This window comes from Schistocerca gregaria, chromosome 5 (assembly GCF_023897955.1).
Source record: "Schistocerca gregaria isolate iqSchGreg1 chromosome 5, iqSchGreg1.2, whole genome shotgun sequence".
In the NCBI taxonomy this organism is placed as follows: Eukaryota; Metazoa; Arthropoda; class Insecta; order Orthoptera; family Acrididae; genus Schistocerca; species Schistocerca gregaria.
Window position 1 is genome coordinate 399417794 of NC_064924.1, and position 16552 is coordinate 399434345.

The window sequence follows — 16552 nt, forward strand, 5'->3', positions numbered from 1 at the left end:
ACTGAAGGACTTCCTGACACTATCGTCGCAGACAATGGTCTCTGATTTGCATCTGTGGAATTATCCACTTTCTGCAACAAAAATCACATTGTCCTAATTCACAGAGCAGACTTATCGCCTGCCTCAGAAGGCCTAGCAGAGCATTTTATCTGCACTTTGCAAACCCAAATGTTTAACTTCTCTGTCACCATCCTGTGGATGAGGCTCTCACTCTTTTTCTGGCAGCGTACAGATCAACTCCACAGTATGGCTTGTCTCTGCCAACAAACTTCATGCCCATTCTAATTGATCGCAGCTTTTATATTTCACCCCATATTTCACAGCCCTCCTACTCAGCTATCTAGCTGCCACCATTTTTCACTTAAAGACCAAGTGTGGCCGCTTGTCTTTATTAATGGATGCCAACACTGGTTTCCAGTAGTATTTTTCAAATTAGGGTTGAGATGAGACTTCAGGATGGCACACAGTGCCATAAACATGTCATCCAATTATAATCTCACTGTGGACCTTCTCCTGACCCAAGAAATTAACAATACCTTTTGTTCCAGAGACACAGCCATCACCATCTCCATCCTGGATACCGCCAGGTCATCTCAGCTACTGCTGACGGTTGGCTCACTGGAGGGCCTTCAACATCTCCACACACCACATCAGGACCAACACCAACAGATGTGGACATCAACCCCAAACTGCCTCGGCCGCCAGAATGGAACTTGTCTCCTCCAGTGACATCAAGACAAGCTTCATCATCTCCTCCCCTCCTGGGGGAGGAGGGTGGGGAAGTGGACGCAGTACTGAGGCTTAATGCCTGCAATGTCAGCAGCTAACCTTGCATGAGTGCTTTGCAGATGCCTAACACACAAGAACAATTTTGCAGAAAAGATGGCCATACTCTGACCATCCACCAGGAGGCGACCCAGTCGCCGCTACAGGGCCACACAGACCTATTCTCTTCCATAAGACACATGGTCGAAAATAGGCCTGACTGTATCCTGGTTCTGAGTGGTGTGATATTACATATTAATATCACCTTGCAGGTGTCAAAATTGGCAATGGAATTACAAATTTGCGTTAGATGCCAACAGACGCTGGGCAGGATTCAGAGGACCAAAAGGAGCATGCCTGCTAGGTAACACTTCCAGTAGTTCTGTACTGTCAACACCATCTGCCACCTTGATACAGGACCACGGGCAGCAGCCATATGACCCATTCGCACTTGGAGCCTCTTCCCTACATAACGTAACGAAGATACCACCTAGTCATGGCTGCAATATCATCGTCAATTTTTTAGTTCAGAGAGCCAGTTCTTGTTGCTACTGTATTGGTTGAACTTATTTACTGCACGTCCATTTGTAAAGAGTCTGCATACACTTGAAGAAAGCTACCACTTAAGCAAAGTTTCTGTTTACTGTATTTGCTTGTTTGTTGATCATTTGTGCTCCTGCCCAGCTTTCCCTATGATGGTTGCTACACGACCCTGTAGCCAACCTTTCTTTATCCTTGTGTACAAAGAAGTACACAACATTCTGGTGATGAATGGTGGGTGCTGCATGTGGCAGTCTTGTCACTTCATCCTGTTCTGTCATCCATTTTATTGGTTTTTGCTGTTATTGATTGTCTTCTGCACCACCAGTATTTGCCTTGCTTGTTCTCCTTATGTTCTAGGTTCTGAGGTTGTTCCTATTACATCCCACTTTTGGCTTCCTCTGTGTTTATTTGTCTTGTTGTTTTGTGTGTTGCTTTGTTAATATGGCTACCCAGCCACAATAGCTTACTGCACTGCCTGCAGTTGATCTAACTCAGTATATTCAGTTTCAGAGTCAAAAATCATTTATCTGATTGAAGTGATGAATTGCTTCATAGTGGTGCAAATGGCTTAACACAAGACACCAGAACCAAAGGCAGTTCCACTGCCTGCATACATGCCTCTATTTGACGAGGCAAAGGAAGTCTAGACAGAGTGCCTTGCACATTGCAGCACATCACACACAAGGTAGTGACAAACATTCTTATTTCTTGGCCATGGCAGGATTGACTGTTTACAGAGTATGCCTCAAAGTTTTTGCCTCATCCCACCCTGAACTAGTACCATATGAGGACCTATTATAGCCACTTGTACAGTATTATGAGGGCAGGTACAAGAGGGAGCTGCCCATTACACGTTCAGTATGTTGCATAAGCAACACGGTCAGAAATACCATAAGTAGGAAATGAATTGCAAGGCCTTACTAGGTGGTGTAGATTCCAGTGTGACTGTGGCAAATATTACAAATATGCAATGATTTATGACACCATCAAACATAATGTAGATGACTCCCAAATTCGGTAACAGATTCTTAAATACCCAGACCCTTCCGTGCAGCAGTTTCTGCAAATTCTATACTATCAGAATTCCCGTGAAAGTGCAGTGCTCAGCTTTAAGATAGTGCCTGTTTGTTTTGTAGACAGCAGCAACAAACAGGCCTCACACCTTTCTTGCAAACAGCAGACTGACCAGCAGTACTCAAATAAACACCTGTCGCATCTGACACAAGGTCTGAAGACATGTCCTGCTAATCTTTCCCCTCATGTGCTTACAGAAGCATAAGGCATCCTCACAAACAGTGCATAGTGTGTTTTGAAAGCCTCAAAGTGTCATCAGTGCAAAACAGCAATGTAATAGGTATTCAGGAAAGGCTTACAACTCACCTGCAGTGCTGCATGATGACAACAATTTTTTGTGTCTCTTACTATTGCTGGACAATCAATTTGTTTGCAGCTTGACACTGGAGCTTCAGTGAATTTGCTTAACTGTAGCTTTTATGAATTGTTTGGCTAACCTAAGTTGTGCACATCACACCGTACACTGGTGGAATATATGGGCCAAAAACATTCCTGTCTTAGGCACTTGTATGCTTCCTGCAACTTTCTGAAATTTAGTGATGACAGTGACATTTACAGTGCTTTCCTCCAGAGACAGTGCTAATAATTTTGGTGTAGATGCTTTTGATTTGTTTGGGTTGAGCACTCAGGGCAATGTACTTTCTGTTTCTTTCTTTGATCCTTGGAACAGTGTTAATAAGTTATGAGCAGAATTTCAGGATTTGTTTTCTGGGGGTTTAGGCAAAGCTAATAATTTTGTTGCACATGTCACAATAGAGGACAATGCACAACCATGTTTTGAACTCATCCTGTAACTCAGGCTCTTCAAGAAGAGGTGGCCTAGGAACTTACTGCTTTTAAGACCGTGAGATCATAGGGCCCCTTACTGACAGTGAGTGGCCCTCTTGTTCTACTAAAGAAGCCATCCAGCAGACTCCAGTTAGGTGCTAATTTTAAGAAAACTGTGGATCTTCAGCCAGTCACTCACAGGTATCCCTTGCCATATCCAGAAGACCTGATGGACACATTGGAGGTCAGTTGTTACCTTTCCAAAAATGATTTGCATGACACTGACTTGCAAATGCCATTGGATGAACAGTTGCAACAAGTCTTTGTCATTAACACTCACCTGAGTCTTTTCACTCAGCATATTTGAGCATTTCCTGGAGCAACTGACTGAAAAAGTTCTTTTTGGCTCAAACTCTTTAGATAACATTGTCATCTTAGGTCATACTCCTGAAGAACACGTTAGCAATCTTTGCACTCTGTGTCAAGTCTTGTCTGCAGCTAGTCTCAAATGTAACAGAGACAAATGCATGTTTTTCAGACAGAATTTGAATCTTAGGATACATCATTAATATCCAGGCTGTTTACCCACTGGTATAACATTTACTTGCTATCCATGATCTTCTGCCACCATGCTATGTGCAGGAATTGCAGTTCTTGTTAGGGAAGCTCAGATATCACAACCAATTTATTCCTAATGCCACTCAAATCATGGCATCCTTGCTTCACTTGTGCATGAAAAATTTTCCTTTTGTTTGGTCGCAAGAGTGTCATACTGCTTTCCAGAAGCTGAAAGATGCTTTGCTCACAGATCACTGCCTTGTTCATTTTGATCCAGCCAAACCTGTGATCTTGGCTGTGGATCCTTTCGCTTATGACATTGGTGCAGTTTTGTTGCATAAATTTGGTACTGTTGGCTGGTTCATTCCCTTTGCTTTGAAGTTGCTGAACAAAGCTCAATGTAATTATTCACATACTGAAAAGTGGGCTCTTGCCATTGTCTATGGTGTTACTAAGTTCACCACTACCTTTTTGGCAGAAAATTTTTCTTGGTGACTGGCCATAAACCTCTACAATCTTTGTTAAGTCCTTACCGTCAACCTCAACTAAGACAGCACAGAATCTGCAATAGCAGGCTCTTCATTTGAAATATTACCACCATGAAATTGTATGTAGGCCCACTTCTCAGAATGCCCATGCAAGTGCTCTTTCTTGCCTCCCTGTTGGCCCAGATTCAACATTTGATAGGTCTTATGCTTCTTATTGCAACACTGATGCATAAGACACAGATAATTTGCGTAGCTTTCCACTTAACTACCAAACAGTTGCCTGCGCCACGGCCACAGATCCTGTTTGTAGATTCTGTTGCACTGTGTCTCCACTGGTTGGTTGCATTCAGCTATGTGGTTCACCAACATTTTGGCCACTGGCACACCATTGCTGTTCACCAGGGTAACATTTTGCTCTGAAATTACAATGACTAATCACATGTTGCGGTTCCCCAGGCTCTCCAGCCTGATGTGCATTGTTTGCTACACCAAGGCATCATTCACTCTAAGTGGTTAGTGTGACGTGGCACTTAGCACAGTCTGGATGCACAAATTGAACTCTGATTTCTCAATGCCAAGCCTGTGTTGATCATCAGTCAACCACACCTCAGCATTTCCCTGAATGGCTCAAACCTCAAGCACCATGGCAATGGCTGCACTTGGATTTCATTGGTCCTTACTGGAATACACATCAGGTCATCATCGTTGATGCTTTCAGCAAATTTCCCTTAACTATGGCTGGTTCCACAATCCAGGCTTTATTGTCAGTCTTTTGCCTTGAGGGACTGCTTGAAGTGACCATGATTGACAATGGACCTCAATTTCTTGCCATTAAGTTTGAACAGTTTTCAGTTCCTCCAGTATCAAACACATCAAGAGTACACCATTCCATCCACAATCCAACAGTGAAGCTGAATGCACCATACAAACATTTAAGCAACAGATGGACAAACTTCATGCCTCCTATACATGGGATCAAGCTCTGTTGCTATTATTGCCTTCCTATCCCTCCGGCCACGTGATGGACCTTCACCAGTTGAGTTGTTACATGGACACAACCCAGTGGACAGTGCCCACTCCACCCAGACAGGCAAAGTATCACACCAACAATTCGGTCTTTTACAGATTGTGTGGCAAATGGAAGCACTGGGAGCACAGCACCATTGTCCATTTTCTTTGACATTCTATGTTTCTACTGTAGGGATCAAGAGCATCGCTGAAACACCACCAGAATCAAATTCGTCCACTTGAACTACATGATCCCGCCACAGGCTTTGTGCTTTCAGATTCTATGTCTTCCTGGATGCAGCAGCCCTCGCTGCATCTGGCTCTTGCAGTTCCCATGCCATTAGCAGCGGTCCCAGAGCCAATGGAACTCGACCCATTTCATGGTCATGCCATTTCAACAGCCATTGTCATCTGAGGTTGGGCCCCTCTTCCTGGCAACTGTTCCATGTGGTACCTTTGGTCCCTCTGCAGTCATCGAGATGCCACCCTCTTCATTTTCTGCTTTACCTCTGGATGTGGGTGTGAGCCCTTCTCCTGGGTGCAGATGGGAGTTTGCAGTTTTAGCTCCTGTCTCCTCATTACCATCTGAATCCCCCCCCACCGCCACCACCACCACCACCACCACCACCACCAACACCACCATAATTGTTCACTCATCTACACTACAAGGTAATGGTGAGGAGGTATGGGAGGGGGAGAAGAAGTGATATCATATATTGATACCACCACACCGGCCTGTTGTACGGGATCTAACAGACCGAGTGGGGCACACCTGTTGAGCCGTGCCACCAGCGACTCAATAACATGAGTATTCTCTGCCACTGCAATATAGGAGCCCCAGGAGTAGCCATATGACCCATTTACACCTGGAGCCTCTTCACTACATGACAAATAAAAGATGTTGCCCAATCATGGCTCCAACATCATCATTAGTGTTTTAGTTCAGAGAGCATAATCCTTGTTGCTACTGTATTAGTTGAACTTATTTACTGCATGTTCATTTGTAAAGAGTCTTCATATGCTTCAATAAAGCTACCAGTTAAGCAAAGCTTTTGTTTACTCTATTTGATCATTCACTAATCATTTCTGCTCCTCTCCAGCTTTCCCCACAACGACAGTTACCCCACCGCTCTGTAGTCCACCTCCCTTTACCATTGTGAGAGTCCTACACAGCAAGCGGTATTTAGGGCAGGGCTCAGGTCAGCCCCAACCAGTTCACTCCGAGTGAGTTATCCTTGACCAGGCACTAATTCTGCAAGGGTTCTACACTCCTGGAAATGGAAAAAAGAACACATTGACACCGGTGTGTCAGACCCACCATACTTGCTCCGGACACTGCGAGAGGGCTGTACAAGCAATGATCACACGCACGGCACAGCGGACACACCAGGAACCGCGGTGTTGGCCGTCGAATGGCGCTAGCTGCGCAGCATTTGTGCACCGCCGCCGTCAGTGTCAGCTAGTTTGCCGTGGCATACGGAGCTCCATCGCAGTCTTTAACACTGGTAGCGTGCCGCGACAGCGTGGACGTGAACCGTATGTGCAGTTGACGGACTTTGAGCGAGGGCGTATAGTGGGCATGCGGGAGGCCGGGTGGACGTACCGCCGAATTGCTCAACACGTGGGGCGTGAGGTCTCCACAGTACATCGATGTTGTCGCCAGTGGTCGGCGGAAGGTGCACGTGCCCGTCGACCTGGGACCGGACCGCAGCGACGCACGGATGCACGCCAAGACCGTAGGATCCTACGCAGTGCCGTAGGGGACCGCACCGCCACTTCCCAGCAAATTAGGGACACTGTTGCTCCTGGGGTATCGGCGAGGACCATTCGCAACCGTCTCCATGAAGCTGGGCTACGGTCCCGCACACTGTTAGGACGTCTTCCGCTCACGCCCCAACATCGTGCAGCCCGCCTCCAGTGGTGTCGCGACAGGCGTGAATGGAGGGATGAATGGAGACGTGTAGTCTTCAGCGATGAGAGTCGCTTCTGCCTTGGTGCCAATGATGGTTGTATGCGTGTTTGGCGCCGTGCAGGTGAGCGCCACAATCAGGACTGCATACGACCGAGGCACACAGGGCCAACACCCGGCATCATGGTGTGGGGAGCGATCTCCTACACTGGCCGTACACCCCTGGTGATCGTCGAGGGGACACTGAATAGTGCACGGTACATCCAAACCGTCATCGAACCCATCGTTCTACCATTCCTAGACCGGCAAGGGAACTTGCTGTTCCAACAGGACAATGCACGTCCGCATGTATCCCGTGCCACCCAACGTGCTCTAGAAGGTGTAAGTCAACTACCCTGGCCAGCAAGATCTCCGGATCTGTCCCCCATTGAGCATGTTTGGGACTGGATGAAGCGTCGTCTCACGCGGTCTGCACGTCCAGCACGAACGCTGGTCCAACTGAGGCGCCAGGTGGAAATGGCATGGCAAGCCGTTCCACAAGACTACATCCAGCATCTCTACGATCGTCTCCATGGGAGAATAGGAGCCTGCATTGCTACGAAAGGTGGATATACACTGTAGTAGTGCCGACATTGTGCATGCTCTATTGCCTGTGTCTATGTGCCTGTGGTTCTGTCAGTGTGATCATGTGATGTATCTGACCCCAGGAATGTGTCAATAAAGTTCCCCCTTCCTGGGACAATGAATTCACGGTGTTCTTATTTCAATTTCCAGGAGTGTATGAGTCAGGATACTCACTTCAGAGCTGTGTAATGGATTTGGGAGATGAGTTATTTTCTACCGGATCTGTCGATACCAAATCTAATGAGGGAGGTTGTAAATGTTTTCTTATATTTTTGTCAGAATATTTTTTGTGAATTGTAATTTGCCTTATTTTATGCTAATTTGCTTATATGTTTGAGAGTAACAGCATATTGATTAATATTAGTAGATGTGATGAAGAATATCAAAGAGACTGGTTACAAGTGGAAGCTTGTGTGTTGTGTGAAATGTCTTTGATGCTGGAGTCATCTTTGACCGTAGTCAGTCGCAGTAAACTCTCAGTGTGTGACAGTGGAACAATGTGTAGGTCCCCATTATAATAATTTGCAAGTGACCATCAAAAATAACTTATTCTACTACTTTTTTATATAAACATCAAGAAGGAAGCGCATTCGGAGAAATGGTATTTGAAGCATCAAAAATGATTCAAACACATTGAACCAGGACATTTCTGCAGCCGATGAAACAGCATTATGGAATCATACTTTCACTAGAGGACTGAACCCAACACAAAAAGTCAAATATCATCTTATAAAAATTTCATGGAAAAGTGAGTACTGTTATGAAATATGCTAAATTCAAGTATACAAAAATAGTGAGCATATTTCAGCTGCCTCCATGACTTTGCTGCCATTCCCTTCTGACTTAGCAACCCCTGGAGCTGCCAACTATGGACTTAAAAGTGTTTGTGACTTCTCTGAAGAAGATGGGGTCATAGTTGACTTGTAAATTTATTCCTTTTTTAGTTTCAAACAGATACATGCTGGCCTTAGAAAATTTTGATTAAACTTCTTCATTCAGTTTATAGTTTAACACTGAGCAGCCTATGGGACTTTTTATTAAAGTGTGTGTTTAATGAACAATCTAACCAGCCTTCAGATGCACAAAATATTGTGTTCAAAAAGAGACTCATTTTATGTTTGGTTTCAGTCCATGTCAGAGTAGACATGCTATTAGTCTTTGATAAACAAACTTGTTCAAACATTGGTACTTGGATATTTTTTGTGCCACCACTGTCAGACATATCAAGGTTGTACATCGATGGACTGCAAGTAGTGTTGTTGCAATATGCATAGATGCATTCAGTACTGTCTAATGACCTGCATGTTGGAAGGCCCACTGTGAGAAGGTCTGCATTTGGTCCACTGTGAGAAGGTCAGCATGCAGATTATTAGTTACTAACTCACACTTGCTGCCAAAGACGATGTCTAGCAGCAGGCATTGGCACCTATAAATTAGATGCTCCTGGATATGGATTCCAATTCACAATTTGTTCAAGACGCTTTCTACAACACTTTGATGTTTATGGTTATGGTTATCATTCTGTTACACCCTGTTTTACTGACAACAGTAATGAGTAAAATTATGTTGGGCAGAAAATTTTATAGCACTTTCATTCTTAATTTTCATCTCCTCTGCGTGAAATGTCTGAGATTCACCGAAACATTACTTTCACTTGTCACTTTGTGCCTCTGACATACCTAGTATTTTTTGATGATCTGTTAATTAGGATTACTATTGAAACCCAAGAAACTAACAGTCCTTGCTTCCAGTGTAATCAGAGTAATTGGCACTCATGGCAAACTTTGACTTTGTTCAACACCATCCTCACCATTTCTGCTGACCTTTCCTCATTTGTTTGTTTAATTATCACCTGAGCACTCCTTCCATCCACACTTGTCAGTATACTGTATTCCCACAGAATGAAAAACATGGTAAAACTCAGTTTTTAAAAATCATCATAAACAACATACAGTCTCTATGAGGTTAACACAGAACATTCCTTTTCTGGTGCATAGCAACTGTCTTTTGTTTGCCATACAACAATATTCCTACCTAGTACATGTACAAAAATTAGGTAGTGAAAAATAATCTCTTTTTTTCTAACATGCCACATCAGCAACAAAGTGTTAGTCTTATTTCTCATAACTGAAAAGCTCCTCAAATCCTGCCCATTCCTCCCCCCACCCCCCCCCCCCCAAAAAAAAAAAAAAAAAAAAAAAAAAAAAAAAAAAAAAAAAAAAAAACCACATAGGGTGGAAAAAAGAAAAATGTATGCTGGCTGCACGCACTCCTGTGATAGGGAATGGCTGAATTATATTTGTTTTATACAAGCGAAAATAAAAGTTATACAAAAATGTAACCAGTTTCCTATGTATAGATGAATGACTTAATAAAAATACCTTCTGTGCTTTCTTTCACTGCTCCAAATCACTCAATTGTTCCTGATGATTTCGTTTCAATTGATCTCAGACATTTTCCCAATTTACTGGTCTGCAATTCTTCCCCCATTTCATCTTGGACTTTCCTTCTCCTTTTCCTTCACTCACCTTCTTCTACCCCCCACCCCTCTTCCATTTTCCTTTTAGTAGTCATCATTTCTTTATTACCTATCACAGATCAGTGCTCCCAAAGAAACAGTGCCCATCGTGCATGCCCCCACAACCAAAGACTGGTTTCGCTACTGATCCTCAGACGCAAAATTTGAGACCTCAGATTTGTTTATAGTGTTACAATAAGTCTTAAAAATTAAGAAAAATAATTTATGCAAACATCACAAAAAAGATATACTCACTATATATGACTTGAAGAAGATCAGCAGCAGTGCTACTGGAATCATATATGGTTCAAAATAGTAACACAGAAATATGAAAATCACAAATGATATAATACTTCTTGGTGTCGATTCCCACTCAAAACAGCTCCTGTAAGAGGAAAAAATGCTAAGTACATCAACCATCATATATGATTTTTGTTGAGAAGTAATTAATCTTATGCATGGATAACAATAGAGTGGTGATTTTTTTCTATGGTAAATCCCTTGAGATCTCAGCATTTAAGAAATTAACTGGGTATCAAAATGCGGTGTGGAATGTTCATGAAAAGTTAACATTCAAATTTGGACATCCTCATATCAGCTGAATACTTTTTCACAAAATGCAGAAAACATTATTGTTATAAACTGCTAATTGACTGAAATGTCATTGTCTTATGGCAGTCAAACTAAAGTAACATAACAAAATTACACAGAGTGCACCTGAATCACATCATAATGAAACGGGTTGCTGTAAATAGTACACACTCATATGTAGGAAAGAAAGAGCATGCAAATCATCTTAACTACAGGCTGAAGTATTATGAAATACCTGTACATATCCAGTCATAGTATTCATAAATGACTCTACAACACATTTATCATCTGTTCACAAATGTGGGTGAGTGGGCATTTTTACACAATTATTGGTTCACTTTGAGGTGAATATTAAGATATAATGATATAAGGTTGGTCATGATCAAAAACAATATTCAGAATATATATACTAAGATGGTATCTGTTCTTTCGGACATGTCCGAACAGATACCATCTTAGTATATAAATAGTTAAGGCTCCCCGGCCACTTTACCATCTTCTTCTTCTGTGTTAATGCACAAACAGTGCCGAACTCTAACGGGAATTGGCAACGCACCACGAGTAATGAGTATAATGGGCGGGGGCACTACAAATGTAGTGAGGGACAACACGATGAGAGTGTGGGTTTTGCGGTAGGCGTGCCAGAGATAAATCCCTGCAGTCGCGCTGTCATCTGTGTCCTTGGTGGCTCAGATGGATAGAGCGTTTGCCATGTAAGCAGGACATCCCGGGTTCGAGTCCCGGTCGGGGCACACATTTTCATCTGTCCCCGTTGACGTATGTCAACACTTGTAAGCAGCTAAGGGTGTTCATTTCATTGTGATAATATTCAGAATGTCATCACATTAATTTCAATTTGAGACAAAATGAAATTGATACATCATCAACTGAAAAGTTAGATACACATTTCATGTAGTAACTATAACTTCAACATTAAAGTACACTAACAAAACATTTAGGTAATTTGTTTAGACATATGAGATCATTAGCAAATATTTTTAAGGAAGAATTTTGGAAAGAAAGGCAATTAAGTGACACAGCAGAAATCTCAGAGGATCTGGTGAAGGCAAAAAAGTAAGATTTATCAAGACAGTTTACAAGCTCTGGATAAGACTGCAAAAAGGAACAGTAATTTATTCAGAGAGGCTGATACAATTCACATGTTTCAGAACAACTGCAATAAGAGGGGAGACACTTAAAACATAAATAGTACTTGTCTACTGCTGCATCTAAAATATCAACCCACAGCAGCAACCTCATTCTGGTGAGTTTTGAAGTTCTTTATCCATTTACAGCACTGGTTTATAAGACCAGCAAAGAATAAGGCTCTGCCCAAATTGGTAAACATTATCTGGGAGCAATAGTTCATAAACCATTACACTCAAAAGAAAGGAAGTAGTAGTTGCCTTTTTTTTAACACTTGTCCTCGCCATTCTATAGAATTATTTATTTTAATTGCTAAAGAAAGGTTGTACTATAATCCTCCATTTCACTGAATTGTACAGTATTGTATTCTCTAATTAATGAGTGTTATTCATTAATCCATCTTGAGATAATTTCTATTGTATAGCTGTAGTTAGACCATATTCAATTTCAAGTTAGGAGCCCCAAGAGAAATAATTATGGGAGACCAAATTCTTAGTCAGTCCATCAGAGGATGTTCGAATAGCTCATTTTGTAGATCATTGTCCTCTGAGAGTGCAGAATAGAGTATCAATGTATTATTACTTCATGTAGATAAAAGTCAGTAAAAACAATCAGATTAAGTTTTATTTCAGAAAGGTTTGTATAAGACACTTTCTGACCTACTATTTCTTATGGAAGCACCAAGCTAAGAGCATTATGATGTAGCATGTCTTAATATGGCGAGAGAACAATCTTTGGTAAATTGAAGCCATGATTAGCATTTTGTGGGTCTAATTTAGTAGTATAATGATAGAATGTTACTTGTCAAGGTAAAAGATTTTGGTGTGGCTGTGATCTGGCATACTGTTGGGTAGGTAAACACAATTTAGTTTCATTTTAAAAATTACACTATTTCTGAATAAAATGCTACTGACTTAAAATGCAATCCATTATTCTATATACAGTTTTATGAACTTAATTCTCTTTAGTTTTAATTTTATTTGTGGAACTTATTATTGCCATTTGGTTCAACAATATCTTCAGGAGCAGAAAAGTGGTTTAAACCGAATGTAGTTATAAGGGCAATCTTCAACAAGAACATTCATTATTTAACATGAATGGGTTGCAGTTTTTAAAGAAAGGTGTGAATCCAGAAATTATAATTTATAAATATCCTCAAAGTTCAAGAAAAAAGTTGTCAACTGAAATTCCCTAGCAACCACTAAACATTAAAAATTGTACTATTTTCGAGGCAGAGGAGTAATTGTGAAAATAGCTTGCTTTAATATTACAATATGTGCCTTTGTGAGGAGTGAGAGACAAGGATATTTGGTCTCAGATTTACATTTCATCTGTTTACTTGTATACAAAAATAAACACACAACTATGATTACTGGAACATTGTATTCACAAAAACAAATAATACAATAAATACTCACTGAACATATTTTGTTATGTCTATGATGTTCATAATGATTGCCTTTAGCCTCATTACATTCCTGACAAAGACTTGGCGTTTGAATTTTACTTCTCCTTGCATATATTTTTCTTCTTTTGGATTTAATGTTCTCACACTTGCACGAATCTGTAATATGATAAAACTGGTTGAACACCACATGAAAGCTATAAGGAGCAATGAATAAGATAAGAAATAAAGAGGTTCTTCATGGAATTAGCAAGGAAAGGAACATGTGAAAAATAATGGAGCAGAAGAAGGGGGAGGATGATAGGTCTAGTGTTACAACATAAGGGAATAACTCCCATTGAACTAGAGGGAGCCATCTAGGAACTTTCATGACACAGGGAAAATATAAAGGATGTAGTACACAGATAGTGATCTATGTCAATTTTGAGAAATCAAAACTGCAATAGAAAAATCATACATACATGCTACATTTTACAGAGTTTAGCATGATAATTCAAAATTAATTAATAGTTCACAAACAGATACAAAAACAGCAAACTAGAATGGGCTAAATATGGTTAAGAAAGACAGATTAATAATCAGGATGGTTCCAAAGTTGATCAAAGTTAGTCTACCCTGAAATTTCAGTCAACATTTCATTTTGAGAAAGTGGGAGAGCAATCGGATATAAACTCGAACTGAATCATTTCCTGCACATCTCACCCTGGAAAAAAAGTAAAATGAAAGCTACAGAAACCATCAGATTAGTTAAGTCCACTTTATTGAACTGTTGTGAATACCACCTTGTATAAAATACATACTTTGATTCTCTTCTAGTATACTTAATGTTTTTAATTTTTCCATATAAAGAAAGAATAAAGCACTGTAACACAACAGAATGATTTTTCTTTATGTTCTTTTGTTAACTGTATGTGTTTGATAAAGTGGCTTGTCAGTATTCTCCAGGGCAACAGGTAATATTTTAAAATGGTATGTGAAATTTTCCTTCTGCCAGAAAAATATTTCTAAATAAAATTCATTTAAAACCAGGTAAAGTAACTGATAAACAAATAAATAAACTTAGGCAGAGTGCAATTGCAAGACACTCTCTCAGTCTGTGACTTTATTTCTCTTTGTAAATAAATGCATTAAAACAATAAACTTACACCAAGCAGTAAAACATTTTCATGCATTAGTTGCTGTTCATTCAAAATATGTCAAATTGTCATTAATGGGATGTAGGATCATCTTTTGTTGGCATTCCAGCACTGAATATTTCAAGAAGGGTTTCCACTATGACACATTAAAGCTGTAATTTGTTCCCACTCTTCTGAGGCATGGTGAATAATTGTTGTTGAGAAGCTGTTGGGCCAGTTGATCTATTAAATAACTAATTCTCAAGATCATCCTAAGGTGCTTGATGGCACTGACGGCAAAACGTATGTTAGGTAATTCTAGCAAATCGATACATTTTATCAAGTCATTAAGAAATTGTTTTTGCACAGTAGACAACAGCATTGTTACACTAATACAGAAACTGTTTACTTTCAAATGATTGACATAGTATGGAAAGCCTGCAAGTATGTATGTTTCCATAAACACCTGTGCTTATTTTACTATTAATTAAACTCAGTTATACAACAGATTTCTTATTTCAGTCACAGTTGTTATGTAATCATGGTGGTTGTCGGTTTGACCCATTATGAGGCATGTTTAAATCTTTTCAGCTTACTGACTTTGTAAATATCAACTTCATCGCTATCTCAACAGTCTCAACATTAAAATATGCATTTTAATGTTGAAGCAGACGTGTACCATGATAAAGGTGATAGGTTACACTGTAACCAAACTGAAATGACAGAAGATGGCTCATAATAAGCATTACATGTAATCAACACTATTACAACAAAATTGTGACTGTAATAAATGAGCAGTTACAGCTTTTCGACAATTGTTGGATCTCTATATAAACATCATGTTTGCTCTTATTAATGGTGTGAACTGAGGCTAGGGAACACATTCCCATGCTATAGCACTGTCTCAAAATAATTTCTCTGTAATCACAAAACAAACAGATACACTCCATTTATCTCACTATTATGAAGTGCACATATGCTCAATGGCATGTGTCAAATTATGTACTATGACATATCACTCAAGAAATCTTTCTTTCACTTCTCAAGATATCAACTGGGCGGTTTGAACCACTAACAGATGATGTTCATTTCTTATTGTGACAGGTGCCTACTGGATTGCAGCAAAAACTTTAAAAGTAATTTCTGTTACTTCTCATGGCTTGAGAAGGATATCTGAACACAGGCCTATAACTTATTTTATTAGATCAACCAGAGGAATGTTGGGGTTTAATGGTTTCTCTGACGTTTCCACTTCACAACAATATCATTAACAAAGGAAAGAAATATGATAATTTTTTTAAGTTTTAATAACTCCAACGAAACCCCCAGATGGTTAACATGCTGTTACATAGCATGGCTATCCTGAGAATTTTGGGTGTAGAGAGTACACTGTGAGCAGAAAAAACTAGGAAAATGCTAAGTAACCCTATTCAGTAAGTGGATGCTTTTCATGTCTAGTCCAACTTAGATGAGAGACAGGCTGATAATGTCCAAATGTTTTGTCTCAGACGGAATGTCACTGAATTTCAGTAAGCTATTCGTACTGGTTTGGAGAATAGTCTGGTAAGGATTAATTTAGTTCATAAGATGTAAGTCCTTGGAGGCTTGACAAAAATATAAAGGTTTCAACCCATTTCATTCTTGGATGGAGTGCCCCGGTGCACACTGTGCATAGTCTAATGTTCCAAAACTTCCCTTAATACCGGTTCTTGAAACTTTGTAAGCAAACTTCATAGGACAGTTGATTTCCATCTGGAAGTGCCTACAAGTGTAGGCTTTCCAGTATTTCTGTGGTGCTCTCTCATACATCAAACAAACCCATGACCCGTCATGCAACTCTTCTTTGTTTATATTCCATATCCCACCTTACTTTGATTGGGTTGAGTATCACACATTTGGGCAATGTTCTAGAAGGTGTTGCCATGTCATTTTGTCTCTGTGAGTATATCATTTCATATTCACTTTACACCTGGTTATTTGTAGGAGTTGACTGATTTCAGCTGTGACTCACTGATGTTTACACTTTACATTCTTGCATTT

General features: G+C 40.4%; 1 protein-coding gene across 2 annotated transcripts in view; it reads right to left on the reverse strand.

Annotated features, from left to right (window-relative positions):
- LOC126272264 (multiple C2 and transmembrane domain-containing protein) overlaps window positions 1-16552 on the reverse strand; it is a 1046785-nt gene that overhangs the window by 43058 nt on the left and 987175 nt on the right. For both annotated transcript variants that reach the window (XM_049974999.1, XM_049975001.1), the window contains 2 exons: window positions 13411-13556; window positions 10511-10640 (listed from right to left, as the gene is read on the reverse strand). In XM_049974999.1, the coding sequence (XP_049830956.1) occupies window positions 10511-10640; window positions 13411-13556 (276 nt within the window). The remainder of the gene's footprint in view (window positions 1-10510; window positions 10641-13410; window positions 13557-16552) is intronic.